Source organism: Acomys minous (assembly GCF_964271855.1).
Source record: "Acomys minous genome assembly, chromosome: 7".
NCBI classification, from domain to species: Eukaryota; Metazoa; Chordata; class Mammalia; order Rodentia; family Muridae; genus Acomys; species Acomys minous.
In genome coordinates, this window is record NC_140488.1 from 107833195 (window position 1) to 107849893 (window position 16699).

Genomic DNA, 16699 nt, shown 5'->3' on the forward strand with positions numbered 1-16699 from the left:
CTTCCCCCCCCGCCCCCCCCCACACCCCACCCCACCCCACTCCACCCCATCCTCCTCATAGGGGCGAAAGTTGCCTGCTTAAGACCACAACTTCCCTCTTTGGGGGATGGGACTAAGTGTTCAGGATGTGGTTAACAGCAAGGTGACTGGACATTTGTAGCATTGGCCCGCGCCTGCTTTGTAGCTACTCGAGTTGGAGTTTACTTTCCATATAAGCATTTGACAGTACGACTCAACTCCCCGGGTGGAGAGGAATCTCTAGACTCTTCCAGACCAGGACGGCCCAGTGCAGTTGATCACCATCTAAGGAAAGGGAGGAGGCGTGGCCTAAAGACTTCGACCAGCCCTTTTTAGCCTGGCCCACCCTGGGCGCTGACTCACAACTTCCCCGCTCCGTCTCTAAGTGGGATCCCAGGGCCCCAGCCCTGCGCCCCTAAGGTAGCAGTCTACGAGCCAGTTAAAGCTAGTTTTTCAAGCCGGAAGTGGGACACCACAGATTCTGGGTGGAGGAAGGCGCCAGGCTTCTAAGATGTGTTTATCTTGTTGTCGGCTGAGGGTCTGAAGGATTCCATGCGGGAACCCTGAGCCTACCGGGGCACCCCCACAGCAGGCCCACTTCTGCCTTCCCCACGCCAAATGCAATAACGTGCGCACTCCAGAAGTGAAATGAATGGACGGGGCGAAGTGCAGGGGTTAGCAAAGCAAAGCAAAGTTGGGGAACAAGCTGAAATAAGGATCCAGCTGGTGGCATGAAGGAAGCGCAGCATCATCGAAACCAGCTCAACCCACCCCTCCCCTCCAGAGTGGACTGAGAAGCCTCACCCTGCCTAGAGCACCTGGCAAGTTAGGACTGGATCCAGCTATTTTATTACCTCCCGGCCCGGCCGGGAAGGAACCAGGAGAAGCTGCAAGCACGCAGCGGGTGGGGGCGGTGGGGTGCCAGCGCTCTGGGCTCTTGGGAGGGCCATACCACTGGCGTCTTGAAGGGGTGGGGACCAGTCCACTGTGCAGTGTGTAGTGGGAGGGCACTAGATCAAGTTAAAGCTGTAAGGGAAAAGTTTGAACCAGGTGGGACTTCACCCACCGAGTGACCACAGAGCTGTCTGTTGGTGCTCAGTGCCTCCGCCTTCCAGCTGCCATCTCCTGAACAAGCTGCGCGCCCCCACCCCGAGCCCCTAAAGCCCGTGAGAGCCGGTCCTCGCTGGGCACCAGCCAGGGTCCAGGGGTACCAGGGATACGGTCGTCCAGGTCTTCTGCGGGGTGCTCCGCTGCGTGAAGCGCGTGGCCAACACCTACAGCCTCTGGAGTAGGTTCCGGACTGGGCCGGGTCTTGGGCCGGTGGTGAACTGGGGAAATGGTGCTGCGAGACTTCGTCATCCTGCTTCCCCTAGGATCTGGGCTGCGATCTGGAGATAGCCAAGATTGAGTGGCTGGAGCGGGGAATGTAAAGTGGTCCGAAAAGCCCTTAGGGAAAGTTCTCCTCAAGGCCCAGAGGTGCCACTCCCTCACAAACCTCTCTACACTCCCCAGCTCCAGATCCACCCTCAATCCAGGACAAGTACCACACGAATCAAACCCTGACATTGGCCCATGTGAGATTCCAGAATCTCCTCTCTCTCTCACCTCTCCTCCTTTGGTTCCTTTCACTTACTGATCAGTTCTTAAACGGGGCCCGGGGGGGGGGGCGGGGGGCAGGGGAGGGCGCATGTATGCAAGGTTACAGGATAACTTGAACGGGATCCAGTCTCTCCTCCCAGGGATCGAACTCACGTCCTGAGGCTTGGCGGCGAACACCTTTCTTTATCTACTGAGCTGTCTTGCCAGCCCCGTTTATTTGTTTCTCACACGTAAAGTCCTTCCACTCTACAAGGGAGTATCTGGGAGATGGGATCCCACATGGCTTCTCAGATGCCTATGCATGCAGTGCATCTCAGACAGCAGGGTCCCCAGGCTCTCAACCCTTCTTACCCCATTTTCCTATTAAGACCTCATGCTGCCTTCTCTAAAGACTAAGACTTTGGGCCGGGCGTGGTGGCGCACGCCTTTAATCCCAGCACTCGGGAGGCAGAGTTGGGCGGATCGCTGTGAGTTCGAGGCCAGCCTGGTCTACAAAGTGAGTCCAGAACAGCCAAGGCTACAAAGAGACCCTGACTCGAAAAACCAAAAAAAAAAAAAAAAAAAAAAAAAAAAAAGACTAAGACTTTGTCTTCTGAGCCAGGCAGTGGTGGCTCACGCCTTCAAACCCAGCTCTGGGGAGGTGGAGGCAGGCAGATCTCTCTGAGTTTGAGCTAAGCCCAGGTCTATAGAGTGAGTCCAGGACAGCAGGGCTACACAGAGAAAACCTGTCTCGAAAAAAACAAAACAAAACAAAACAAAAATAGGAGCTGGTGAGATGGCTCAGAGGTTAAGAGCACTGACTGCTATTCCAGAGGCCCTGAGTTCAAATCCCAGCACCCACATGGTGGCTCATAACCATCCATAATGAAATTTGACACCCTCTTCTGGCCTGCAGGTGTACATGCAGGCAGAGCAGTGTACACATAATAATAAATAAATAAATCTTTAAAAAAAGAAAGAAAAAAACAAAATAAATAAATAAACAATTTTTAAAAATAAAGGACTTTTTCTTCTGGAAAAAAAAAACCCAGCTTCTCCTTCCTTTCCTAGGACCTCAAAAGCATCCTCGCATTCTTATTCTGGGAAGAGCCCATTCCCTGTCCGAGATTTTTGTGAAATCTATATAACCCCATCCAGACACTGGACCTCCATACTCCCCACTGAGACCATCAAACCCTTTCTACCCAGAATCCAGCCTTTTCATTCTCTGTGCTTCCCGCTCCCCTCTCTGATCTCTGCCTCTCTTCCCCAGGAAATCCACCACCTCACCTCTCTTCAGCTGTCCTCCAACCTCCTCAGTCCTACTAGCATCCATCCCTTGAGGCCGCTGGAGTACCAGGCAAAGGCGGGGGCCTCCAGTGCGAATCCGCTCCACCACCTGGGCATGAGTGAGGCCCTGTGTTGCCTCTCCATTGATACGAAGCACAAGATCACCAGCCTGCAAAAAGAACACAGCAGTATATGAAGGGCAGATAGAGACCACTTGACAAGGAAAGGGACGATATCTGTGAACGGACTGTTGCTTAGGACTGACCTGCAAACGACCACATCGCTGTGCTGGCCCATCCTTCAGTAGTCCACGCACGGCCAATGGAGCATCCTCAGATACTCCTCGGCCTCCACTTAAAGTGAGACCAAAGCCTGCAGGACCTCGGACCAGCTCCACAGAAAATCGGCCAGTGGCTTGGGGTAGTTTCAAAGCATAGCTTGCCTTTTTTTGGGCTACTGTAGGTGGCTCCATACATGTACCCAGAGGCTCAGACCTTCGATGCTGGAATAAGGGCAAAAGTATATAAATTAGCTGGGTGTGTGTCTTAGTCAGGGTTAGTTTTGCTATAATAAGACATCCTGGACTCACTTTGTAGACCAGGCTGGCCTCGAACTCACAGGAATCCACCTGCCTCTCCTCCCCAGTGCTGGGATCAAAGGCATGCACCACCACTGCCCGGCTCTCCTTTCTTATTCATCCCCAATATCACACATTAAAATGCCTTTAACTCCAGCTCTCAGAAAGGCAGAGGCAGTTGGCTCGCTATGAGTTCGAGGCCAACCTGGTCCACAAGTAATTCCGGGCCAGCCAAGACTACACAGAGAAAACCTGTCTCAAAAAAACACAAAAAATAAAAATGAATAAAACACGAATAACAGCCGGGTATGGTGGTGCACACCTTTAATCCCAGGACTCAGTTGGCAGAGGCAGGCAGATCTCTGTGAGTTTGAGGCCAGCCTGGTCTACAAAGTGAGTCCAAGACAGACAAGGCTACACAGTAAAACCCTGTCTCAAAAAACCAAAAAAAAAAAAAAAAAAAGAAAGAAAGAAAAGAAAAAGGAAGAAGAAGGAAAAGAAAAGGAAAGGAAAGAAAGATCATAACTTTAAAAGTCCCATAGTCTTTACATATTCAAACACATTAAATTTTCAGTTTCTTTAAAATATTCAGATTCTTTAAAAATCCCAAATCTCTTTTAAAAGCCTGCATATGCAGCCAGAGCATATGGAGGCATTTCCTCAATTGAGGTTCCTTCTTTTCAGATACTATAGCTTATGTCAAGTTGATATAAAACTAGCCAGCACAGTGTAGGAAGTGTACATCTGTAATCCTAGCATTGGAAAGTCTTAAGGCAGAGGAATTACCATGAGATTGAGAGACAGCCTAGTCTACCTATCAAGTTCCAGGCCAGCCTGGGCTACAGAGGATACCCTGTCTAAAACCCAACAAAAGAGCTGGGCATGATAGTTCATGCCTTTTTTTCTCTCTTCTCTTTTCTTTTATTTTCTTTATTTTGTTTTGTTTTGTGTTTCAAGACAGGGTTTCTCTGTGATAGCCTTGGCTGTCCTGGACTCACTTTGTAGACCAGGCTGGCCTTGAACTCACAGTGATCTGCCTGCCTCTGCCTCCCGAGTGCTGGGATTACAGGTGTGTGCCACTACACCCGGTGGTTTATGCCTTTAATCCCAGCACTCAGGAGGCAGAGGCAGGCAAATTGCTGTGAGTTCGAGGCCAGCCTGGTCTACAAAGAGAATCTAGGACAGCCAAGGCTACACCGAGAAATCCTGTCTCGAAAAATCAAAAGATAATAAAATAAAATAAAACCCAATAAAAGCAAAGGGATAACACAGGATTGAGTACCTGGGGTCGATGTTCCACAGGAGTGGCACGAGGCAAGCGACTGTCTGTGACTTCTATATCTGCAGAATCCGGAACACTAGCAGCTAAGATATGCAAGAGACAAAGAGGGATATCAAAAGATGTGTGGCGCACACCTTTAATCCCAGGACTTGGGAGACAGAGGCAAGTGGATCTCTGTGAGTTCGAGGCCAGCCTAGTCTACAAAGCAAGTCCAGGATAGCCAAGGCTAACACTAAGAGACCTTGTCTCGAAAAACAAAAAAAAAAGAAAAAAAGAAAAAGGAAAAAAAAGATATGACAGGGAAACAACTTAGGACCCCTGGGTTAACTTTTTAAAAATGATTTTTACTTTATTTTATAGGTGTTTTGCTTGTATGTATGTCTGTCTATCACATGTGTACCTGGTGTCAGATGCCCTGGAACTGGATTTACACTGTGAGCCACTATGTGTATGTGCTGGGAATCGAACCTGGTTCTTCTGTATAAGCAGCCAGTACTCTCAACCACTGAACGCTATCTTTCCAGCCCCCTGGATTGACATTTAAACCTTACCTGTTTGCCTACTCTGTACAACTCACACAGACTCACTCACTATTTATTTCACCCCTAGTAATCTTTAAGGCTGAGCCTACAGAAATAACTCCCACTCTTTCTTAAGTAATCCTGTGCTCTCTCCATTATAATAACCCTCCATATCTTCTTTCCAGATGTTAACAACACCTAGGCTGCATGTATTGAATAACACCCTAAATGAGGGTGTAGCTTAGCGGTAATGGGACTTCCTAGCATGTGCCACATCCGGAGTTTGGTCCCAGCAACCATATGGTGGCTCACAGCCATCTATAATGTGATCTGATGCCTTCCTCTGGCCTACAGATGTACATGCAGGGAGAGCTCTGTATACATAATAATAAATAAATAAATCTTTAAAAAACAAAGCAAAACAAAAAAGCTGGGCGTGGTGGCACACACCTTTAATCCCAGCACTCGGGAGACAGAGGCTGGTGGATCACTGTGAGTTCAAGGACAGCCTGGTCTACAAAATGAGTCCAGGACAGCCAGGGCTAACACAGAGAGACCCTGTCTCGAAAAACAAAAACAAAACAAAACAAAAAACAACCCACCTGAGGCCTTCTAGGAAGTTTGCCATCCCAAGATTTGGTTTCTGAGAATCTAGACCATAACCTCTAATTCGCCTACAAAATTCATTTCATTTCTCACATGTCAAGATCCACCCACAGCAGAAGATTAATTAATCCCAGCATTAGAGAAGCTGAGGCTCAACTTTGGCTCCAATCTGAGACCAATGTTGTCTCCATCATGAGAGTGCATCTCATGAAACCAAGCAAGAGATGGGGGAGATGGTTAAGAGTCAGTTAATAAGATGGCTCATCAGTTAAGAGCGCTGACTGTTCTTTCCAATGACCTGGGTTCAATTCCCAGCACCCACATGGAAGCTTACAACTGTCTATAACTCCTGTCCCAGGGGAACTGACACCATCACATAGACATACATGCAAGCAAATACACCAATGTACATAAAGTTTATTTTTTTAAAAAAAAGAGTTCCTACTATTCCTGCCAAAAGCTAGAGTTCAATTCCTAGCACACACATGGCAGTTCACAACTGCCTGAAGCTGCAGCTCCAGGTAGATTTCATACACTCATGTATATACACACACACACACACACACACACACACACACACACACACGAAAATAAATAAATTGGCCAGGCGTGGTGGCACACTCCTTTAATCCCAGCACTCAGGAGTCAGAGTCAGGAGGATCTTTGTGAGTTCGAGGCCAGCCTGGTCTACAAAGGGAGTCCAGAACAGCCAAGGATACACAGAGAAACCTTGTCTTAAAAAAAAAAAAAAACAAAAAACAAAAAGAAAAAGAAAAAGAAAAAGAAAAAGAAAAAGAAAAAGAAAGAAAAGAGAAAAAAATCCCAGCACTTAGGAGGCAGAGTCAGACGGATCTTTGACCTCTAAGCCAACCTGATCTACATAGTGAGTTCTGGGACAGCCAGGGCTACATAGAGAGACCCTGTCTGTAAAATTAAATTAAATTAAAGTCAAACCTTTAAACACACACACAGAAGAAAACAAGCAAAAACCTGCCTCTAATGTGTTCAGAGCTTCCACACTTAAATTGGCATTTCAGACTCACCTCTTTGTAAAGAACTCATCACCTCTCTCTAAGTGTCTCCTCTTTGGAAATGGCATTTGGTACAGTTTCACACATTATAACATGTATTGAAATCATCCTTACTTCCATTATGCATTCTTTTTGGTTGTTTGGTTGCATGGTTTTTTTGGGTTTTTTTGTTTTTGTTTTTTTGTTTTTTTTGAGACAGGGTCTCTCTGTGTAACTCTGCCTGGCTGACCTGGAACTCCCTTTGTAGACCAGGCTGGCCTTGAACTCACAGAGATCCTCCTGCTTCTGTCTCTCCAGTGCTGGGATTACAGGTGTGCACCACCACCACTCAGGCCCCACTAAGTTACTCTTAACTCTCTCTTGTTCCCAATTCTGCCACCTCCTACACGTGTGTGTGTGTGTGTGTGTGTGTGTGTGTGTGTGTGTGTGTGTGTGTATGTTTTGCAGGTAGCTAGAGTGTTCAAGGTTGCAAACGCCAAGTTCCGCTGACTTTAATAACCATCCAGCCCAGAACTTTCCACAAATGTTCTGAAACTCATCTATCACAATAGCCCTAAAGGAATACACTCTTGTTCATGAAGTCTCTCTCGCTCCCAACCCTTCCCAGCGAAATCCCTAAACGGCGCCTGGCCTTCTAGCTGGAAGCCCAGCCCCTCCAGCCCAGCCCTACCAAGTCCTTTCACCTACCCTCCGTGTGGCGCAGGCGCAGTGTGGCACCCGCCTTCCGTACTAACGCTGACAAGTCCGCTGCGGCTCGCGCCGCTAGGGGGCGCGCATCCAAGCGCTCCAGGAGCTGCCGAGCGCGGGGGCCCCTGGCCCCGGGTAAGCCACCTCCTACCAAGGAGAAGGAGACAAATCATCTTGGAAGTAGAGCAGCGGAACCCCGACCTGAGCGATTCTTAGGTCCAAAGACCTAGAAATGCCTCCTCCAGATTTCCAGAGATGCCTAGCCACTAGTTCAGACCTGGCCGACAGTTCTCTCCTCTTCAGGGACTCACCCCACCCCGACCGTCACAGGTGTGTGCGCTGCCCGCTGCTTTGCCCCATAAAGTCCCCGAAGGTAGCCATTTGACAGCAACAGACCTGGACACCTCTGAGAATCCAGCAATTTATTTCTTTGGAGCTCATCACACTGTCCCCTAGTAACACTATACGCCAAACTTTCACAATGTCTCCAGAAATCCTGTTTTTCCTTCTCCCTCTCCCCCCCCCCCCCCCGCACCCTAGCAACCCTGAAGCCCCCAATTTCACCTCCAGTATACTAGCCCATCCCCCGCTACACCCAAGAGTTCCCTTAAAGGCCCAGTGTTCCTTCAGGGCGCTAGCATCTCCAGATTCCCCCTCCTCAAATGCCCAGCCCACCCACCTAATTCCCTCCCTGCCTGGGCTCAGCAGATGCCTCCAGACTCTGCTCCCCAGACTCAGGTTTCCAATGTGCCCTCAGCCACTCACACACACTCACGCACACACACAGCCTTGAGACTGTGGGGTAAGGGGACCTGAAACGGTTTCCATTGCTGGGCCCCTGACTGCTGCCGGGGCTGCCTGAGCGCTAAGGCTGATGTTTACCACTTGTGGGGTGGAAGTGATTAGGAGCCCAGAGGCAAGACCAGGGTGGCCTAGACTGTCACATTGCCTTTCTCTCTTCTCCACCCCTAACAGTACCTCTTCGGCTCCCTCTAGGGTCTGCAGTGTTTCCAGCTCGAGAGTCCATGGCCCGTGCTGTGCCTGGTGGACTCAGGGCAGTCCAGTGACTAGGTTTTAGCACAGGGGCGCGCTCACCTGGCTCCTAGCCCAGGCTTGGACTTGGCTGTTGTCTGGCCAGTCCCAGGCCTGGTGCCCAGACCCGAGAGGTGACCTACCTGGCCGCAAACAAGGAGGCCTGTTTGCGGGAGCCTGTAAAGCCAGAGTTTGGCCTTGCTCTGCCCCAGGCACCTCTGCTCCTCCTAACTGGGCACTAGTTAAAACTGAAAAGCCATGTATACCGATTGTTAAACAAGATATGCAGGAAATAGACTGCTGGAAGTGTAAAAATGGCATGCTAACTTTAGAAAACAACTTGCCAATATTTTTAAAAGTTAAACAATAAACAATCAGAAAGAAAACGAATTAAACACACACGTATGATCCACCCATTTCACTTCTGACCTTATCTAAAAGGATGCACACTCTCCATAAAGACTTGGGTATGAGTGTTTATGAAGCCTTTGTTTTCTTGTCAGCTTCCCCTGGGGCAACCATAACAAAATATTATGGAGTGGGTGGCTGAAACGACACAGATCGGTTTCCTTTTGTTCTGGAGCCTGGAAAATGAAAGATGAAGATGCTGGCCGATTTGGTCGTGGATGATCGTTTTCTTCTTGGTTTGCAGGTAACTGCTTTCTAGCTGTCCCCCTCATACTCAGTAGAGAGAGTAGAAGTGTGTGTGTGTGTGTGTGTGTGTGTGTGTGTGTGTGTGTGTGTGTGTGTGTGCGCGTGTGCATGTGTGTGTGCGAGAGAGAGAGAGAGAGAGAGAGAGAGAGAGAGAGAGAGAGAGAGAGAGAGAGTTTCTCTTCCTCTTTTTTTGTTTGTTTGTTTGCTTTTCTGAGACAGGGTTTCTCTGTGTAGCCTTGGCTGTCCTAGACTCGCTTTGTAGACCAGGCTGGCCTCGAACTCACAGAGATCCACCTGCCTCTGCCTCCCGAGTGCTGGGATTAAAGGCGTGCGCCACCACGCCGAGCTTCTCCTCCTCTTATCAGGTTACAGGCAATCTGATTAAAGCCCTTCCCTCCTAACCAGTTAGCCTCATATACCTCCTAAGACCCTATCTGCAGACAGTCACTTGGGGGTTAGAGCCTTAACGAGTAGGGGAGGGCCATGCAATTCAGTTCACAGCATCAGTTGATAACCTCAAACTGGAACCAAACCCAAAAGGCCATTAGGAGGTAAAAGCACAGACTGGTGTGTCCATGCAGTGGGGGGGATATGGTGATGCACACACCTATCATTGTAGCGTATAGGCAACTGTGGCCGAAGGATTTGGGGTTGGAGGGCAGCCTGCGTAACTCAGTGAGACTCAGTTCCACTCAGAGAAACTTTAAAGCCTAAGACATATAGTTTTAAAATGTTATCCGGGGGCTGGACAGATGGCTCAGAGGTTAAGGGCACTGTCTATTCTTCCAAAGGTCCTGAGTTCAGGTCCCAACAACCACATGGTGGCTCCCAACCATCTGTAATGAGATCTGGTGCCCTCTTCTGGAGTGCTGGCACACACGTGGGCAGAATACTGTATAATAAATAAATAAATAAATCTTTTAAAATGTTATCCGGGCACAGTGGCACAAGCCAGTAATCCCAGCACTCAGGGAGGCAGAGGCAGGCGGATCTCTGTGAGTTCGAGGCCAGCCTGGTCTACATAGAGAGCTCCTGGCCAGCCAAAGCCACATGGTGAGACCCTGTCTCAAACAACAAGCAAAACTTCAATGTTGACTGTGGTGTCGTCGCCCTGTGTCTTGGCTACTTCAGAAGGTCAAACAGGAGTATCAGGAGTTCAAGGTCATTTGACCACAGGGCTTGTTGGAAGAAAGTCAGGGATATGTAAAAGTAACTTCTATTCTTCTGGTGTAATTGGTGTCTGGGAGGCTTACTGCCTCCTTGTGCTAACCTAGGCCTAGAATATTCTCAGCCTCTGAGACTTACTGCTTAATAAGCTCACCATTACTTGTTTTTTCTGAGCTCTGGGCTAGCTGGTTCAACTGTTTTGGCTCAAACTCCTCTCTCAGCTGACTTATTCCATCTGGCTTCTCTCTTGGCCTCTGAATTGCTCTGCGTGGCCTCTGACTAACACAGCAATCTGCTCTAATCTTCCGGCTTCTTCTTATTTTTCTGGCTCATTCCGTCTTCACCTCAGTGTTTGTGTTCTCTCTCTCTCTCTCTCTCTCTCTCTCTCTCTCTCTCTCTCTCTCTCTCTCTCTCTCTCTCTCTGCAACCCATCTCTCTATTACCATCCTGGTAAAAACTGCCTGCTCTCTCTGTAAAACTGCCCCTTTTGGGGCTGGAGAGATGGCTCAGAGGTTAAGGGCACTGACTGCTCCTCCAGAGGTCCTGAGTTCAATTCCCAGAAACCACATGGTGGCTCACAACCATCTATAATGTGATCTGGTGCCCTCTTCTGGCCTGCAGGTGGATGTGCAGGCAGATCACTGTGTACATGATAATAAATAAATAATAAATCCTTTTTTAAAAAACTGCCTCTTTTAAGTAGAGTCCTCAATCTTATCGTGACAGTTGGTATCCTGTTCTGTCCAATCTTCTCTGATTGGTCACCTTTTCTGCCATTCAATTAGACATCACTTTCAAATATGGGTGCTTCCCTCTACAAACTAACTTTACCTTCGTTTCGAATTAAAGGCTTTTGTTTACCTGATACTTGATACCTAGGCTTTTGTTTACCTGATACTTGCTCTATACCAGGCTGAGCTTGAACTTAGATCTGTTTGCCTCTGTCTCCTGGATTAAAAGCATGTTTGTATTCCAGCTGGATCACATAGACCTAGAAGATCTTTGGATGTGATCTCTTGCCAGAACAGCCATGATCTGAATTAAGAGTCCTCTACATGGATGTAGGCGAGCTTATCAAAAGATGTGTTTCAGCAGGGCATGGTGGTACACACCTTTAATCCCAGCACTTGGGAGGCAAAGGCAGGAGGATGCTATGAGTTTGAGGCCAGCCTGGTCTACAAAGTGAGTCCAGAACAGCCAAGGCTACACAGAGAGACCCTGTCTCAACCCCGCCCCCCACCCCCCCACCCCCCGCCAAAAAAAGCCACTTGTTGGTCTTGAAGAGGACCTGAGTTCAGTTCCCAGCATCCATGCCAGGCAGCTTACAACATCTGTCACTCCAACTCCATGGGATCTGATGCTTTTGATCTCTTCAAGCATCTGTACTCACATGCATGTACCCATACATAGGCACATACATACACATGCAAAGAATTAAAAGTAAAGGGCTGGAGACATGGCTCAGAGGTTAAAGGCACTGGCTACTCTTCCTAAGGTCCTGAGTTCAATTCCCAGCATGCACATATTGGCTCACAACCCTCTGTAATGTTATCTGATGTCCTGTTCTGGCCTGCAGATGTACATGCAGGCAAAACACTGTATACGTAATAAATAAATAAAATCTTTTTAAAAATTAAAATAAGCCGGGTGTGGTGGCGCACGCCTTTAATCCCAGCACTTGGGAGGCAGAGGCGGGCTGATCTCTGTGAGTTCGAGGTCAGCCTAGTCTAAAAAGTGAGTCCAGGACAGCCAATGCTAACACAGAGAGACCCTGTCTCGAAAAACCAAAAATAAATAAATAAATAAATAAATAAATAAAAATTAAAATAAAATCTTAAAGAGCTGGGTGCTCTTATAAGGGGGTCAACAACATATCTCTTGGGATAAAGGCAATTGCTGCCAAGGCACAGGCCCTGAGTTATAGTCCTGTGACCTACGTGATTTAAGGAGAGAACTGAATCCTGCCAGTTGTCCTCTGACCTCCACACATATTCACATACAAACACAAATAAAATATAGTAAAAATAGCTCATCCCTCTCTACGCCAGCAATTCTACAATTTTAAAATCATTTGTGTGGCGGGGTGAGAGGTCTGGTATACATGCCATACATAGCAAGCATGAGTTCAGAGGAAAACTGTGAGTTCCGGTTTCTCCCACCAAACTCAGGTTGTCAGGCTAGTCGCCAGATGTCTGAGCAACTGAGCTAGCTCACTAGCCCAGGCATCATTAGTACTTTCTACAAATCCTTTGGAGAGCTCTATGCATCACCTAGGCCTTAATATTTCAACCAAAATATGGAGAGATGGCTCATGTTGGGACACAATCTGTCCATGCCATATAATGAAATAGTCGCTGGCCCATGGGTGTAAGCTGACAAAGCCCAGCATAGTTCTTTGGTGCTGATGTCCTGAGCAGGTCTATGAGCCTCTGAGACTCCTAGTTATTGTCGTAGGTCATATTTTTGGTTTGGTTTGGTTTCTTGTTTGTTTGTTCTTTGGTTTTTCTCTATGTTATCTTGGCTGTCCTGGACTCGCTTTGTAGAATAGGCTGGCTTTGAACTCACAGTGATCCACCTGCCTCTGCTTCCCAAGTGCTGGGATTAAAGGCATGCCCCACCATGCCCAGCTCTTGTTTTGTATTTTGAGACAAGGTTTCTCTGTATAGCCTTGCCTATCCTGGACTCATTTTGTAGACCAAACTGGCCTCAAACTTGCAACGATCCACCTGCCTCTGCCTCCCGAGTGCTGGGATTACAGGTGAGTGCCACAATGCCTGATCTTTCTTTTTTTAAGATTTATTTATTTTCTGCACATATATATAGTGTTCTGACTACATATATGCCTGCACACCAGAAGAGGCCAGCAGATCTCAGTATGGATGATTATAAGCCACCATGTAGTTACTGAGAATTGAACTCAGGACCTCTGGAAGAACAAACAGTGCTCTTAACCTCTGAGCCATCTCTCCAGCACTGGTCAGGCCATCTTCCTGCAGCTCTGTGAAGGGTACTTGTTCCTCCACTGGTGATATTTTATCCCACCCCAGTGCCTTCGGAGCTTCTGGGTCACTACTATTACCTTATTCTTCCGGGGACCTGCCCTACTTCCTTTTTGAATCCTCCAGCCCCATGATGCTCAAGACTCCTGAACATCTGGTGGCCTCCTAAACTCCAAGGCTACTCCCCAGCCCAACCCTACCATATCATCCCAATTCCCAAGTTGAGACCGTGGTAAGCAAACATTTACTAAGTGCCTACCATATACAAGGATCTAGTGGAAGTTGCAGAATGTCCTAATAAGCCTGGTCTCCAATTTTACACACCAATCTTTGCTTGTCAAAGCTCAGCGTGTGCTCTAACTTCTCTGTATCCCAAATCCTGCTTCCGGTGCCTGGAAAAACAGTGGAAAGAGGAGCCTAATCCAGGCTCCTCAGTTAATGGGGGCAGCACCTGAGGCTAAATAAGTCCCAATATTCCTGGCTCTCACCCAGCTCTCCTTGCTGCTAGCCAAGTAGGCCATGGGTTCCGATGCTGGGCATGCAACAGGGCAGCCTCAGTGTCTAGATCTAATTAGACCACCAGGTGATTGCTCTAAACATGCTCAAAACATGGTACAGGTAGTCATATGTCCACTGGGTAGACTACTAGCCATGTAGCCAAGTGCCTATGATGAGCAGAGGAGGTAACTATGTGGGCCAGGGAAAGAAAAGGATCTGTCCCTGTGGCGCCCATGCCACCGCGGTACCGAGTCGAGGGCGAGGAACTGCGGATTTAACTCATGCACACACACACACACACACTAACACAGCGGGTCCTTCATGCTAAGAGAGCAGCAGCCGCAGCAGCAGCCGCGGCAACAGTTTATTATTCTCGTTTTCCTTCAGTGTTCCAAAGAGCCTTCTTATAGGCAGCAAAACAGGAATCCTCCTCCCAGGTGAAATCCCTCAAGAGGTGATTGCACACAGGAGGAAAAGTCTCAAGGAAGGGAGGGGCGCGTTCTCAGAGCAGTAAACATGACCAAACTAACCAAGATAAACACAGACATGGAAGCTGCTAGAAACAGGATATGAAACAGCAAGACAGGCAGGCAGCCCAGTTGGGCCTGGTTCCTACATGTCCCCTCCCACCCCTGCCAAGATCTGTATGCTATCACCTTTTCTGTCCTACAGGTGCTGATAGAGCGGTTCTGTTGGCCAAGCAACAAAGGCAAGGGCAGCTGTCCAGCATCAGCTGCTGAGCTCCAGGCCTCTTAACCACACCAGAACCCACCCCAAGCCGAAGGGATGCTTCACAAGACCAGAGAGGATGGGGAACAGGCTCTAGGGAATCTTCTGGGAGATGGATAATTCAGGGAGAGGCCTGCCCAGGTCACTCTGGTTGTCAGGGCATGTAAGGTCTAGAGTGGATTGGTGAAAAAACTGAGGGCCTCAGGGATTCTGTGGAGGGAAAATCTGGAAATATTCTGGTTTGCAGGTGGGGGGGGGGCGGGCTTTTTAGGGAACTTCCGGGGCTGGGTAAGCAAGGCTTATTAAGTAAGTTGGAGGACAGCCTGGGCAGTATGAAATGTCTCCCAAAAAGTCCTGGACAAGCAGGGCGTGGTGGCGTACGCCTTTAACCCAGCACTCGGGAGGCAGAGGCAGGTGAATCGCTGTAAATTCGAGGCCAGCCTGGTCTACAAAGCGAGTCCAGGACAGCCAGGGTTACACAGAGAGAGACCCTGTCTTGAAAAACCAAAAAAAAAAAAAAAAAATCTGAAGGAGCCAGGTATGGTGGCACACTCCTTTAATCCTTTAATCCTTTAATCTCAGCACTAGGGTGGCAGAGACAGGTACATGTCAAAGTTCAAGGCCAGCCTGGTCTACAGAGCTAGTTCCAGGACAGCCAAGGCCACACAGAGAAACCCTGTCTTGGAAAACAAAAGGAAACAAAACAAAATCCATCTGAAGGGTAACTCAGAGATTCCCAGACTTGGAGAGGATGGAGGTAGATGGACCCTGTTTTCTGGGAATATCTGGGAGAAGCAGGTTCCCCAAGACATGATGACAGAAACCTGACATCTCTAGTTATTAAGGGACAAAGAAGGAGCTCCAGAAAGAATTCACTGAATCTTAAAGTTGTCCAGGACTTTTTTTTTTTTCGAGACAGGGTTTCTCTGTGTAGCCTTGGCTGTCCTGGACCCGCTTTGTAGACCAGGCTGGCCTCTAACTCACAGCGATCCACTTGCCTCTGCCTCCCGAGTGCTGGGATTATAGGCATGCGCCACCACACCCGGCTTTTTTTTTTCTGGTTTTTCTTTTTTTTTTTCCTTCTTCTTTTTTTTTTTTTTTTTTTTTTTTTGGTTTTTCGAGACAGGGTCTCTCTGTGTAGCCTTGGCCGTCCTGGACTCCCTTTGTAGACCAGGCTGGCCTCGAACTCACAGCGATCCGCCTACCTCTGCCTCCCGAGTGCTGGGATTAAAGGCGTGCGCCACCACGCCCGGCTTTTTTTGGTTTTTCAAGACAGGGTTTCTCTGTGTAGCCTTGGCTGTCCTGGACTCAATCTGTAGACCAGGCTGGCCTCGAACTCACAGAGATCTGCCTGCCTGTGCTTCCCAAGTGCTGGGATTAAATGTGTGTGCCACCACGCCCTGCTTGTCCAGGACTTTTTGGGAGACATTTCATACTGCCCAGGCTGTCCTCCAACTTACTGTAATAGCTGAGGAAGACCTTCTGACCCCTCTGCCTGTGCATCTTGAGTGGCAGCATTACACGCAATACCAGTGCACCCAATACACCCAGTTGTATCCAGTTTTAGAGACTGAACCCCTAGTATTGTGCTTGCTAAGTGAGCACGCTTCAGAGCAGGAGGCCAATCCAGCCCCCAGTAGCTTCCGGCTCTACTGCATGCCTTGCCCACCTGCTGTCTGGTGGTCACAGGTTTTAGGGGCCAACATGCTGTTAGACGCTGTGTTGCACCCAAGCCTCAGAGAAGCACCGTCACGGGGATCAGAACCTCTCCTGGGCTTGGGTCAGAGTGGAGGGGGATTCAGTAAATGAAAGGCCAGGGTTGTTAGGTCCCGAGATGCGGCCAAGGGAGAAGAAAAGGCTTGGGGGCGGGGCTTTAAAGTGGCAAGACCTTGGGGTTATCCTAGTGTATTCCACATATTCCTTTAGGGTTTCTGTGATAGGAGAATCCTCAGAATTATTTGTCGAGCTGGATGCTCAAAGCTGTGATTCTAATCCTCAAAAAAGCTGTTGCAGGAAGATTGCCCCTAGTT

General features: G+C 48.5%; 1 protein-coding gene and 1 long non-coding RNA gene across 4 annotated transcripts; one reads left to right on the forward strand and one right to left on the reverse strand.

The window, feature by feature from the left end:
• Window positions 1–851: 851 nt before the first annotated feature.
• Window positions 852–8676, reverse strand: MAGIX (MAGI family member, X-linked). 3 transcript variants are annotated; one of them, XM_084788519.1, is made up of 6 exons: window positions 8569–8676; window positions 7591–7737; window positions 4746–4828; window positions 3152–3388; window positions 2887–3055; window positions 852–1406 (listed from the first exon to the last, which is right to left on the reverse strand). In XM_084788519.1, exons 1-6 carry the CDS (start codon window positions 8615–8617, stop codon window positions 1114–1116), a joined length of 978 nt encoding a protein of 325 aa, XP_084644645.1. In that variant the 5' UTR covers window positions 8618–8676; the 3' UTR covers window positions 852–1113. The 3 variants fall into 3 exon arrangements, with proteins under 3 accessions (XP_084644645.1, XP_084644646.1, XP_084644647.1); XM_084788520.1 differs by lacking the exon at window positions 8569–8676 and adding an exon at window positions 8403–8433; XM_084788521.1 differs by lacking the exon at window positions 7591–7737 and having other exon boundaries at window positions 8569–8672.
• On the forward strand, window positions 7747–14945 carry LOC311601125. The gene is made up of 3 exons (XR_014780464.1): window positions 7747–7920; window positions 9126–9274; window positions 14613–14945. It is a non-coding gene; the product is annotated as an uncharacterized lncRNA (long non-coding RNA).
• Window positions 14946–16699: the final 1754 nt, after the last annotated feature.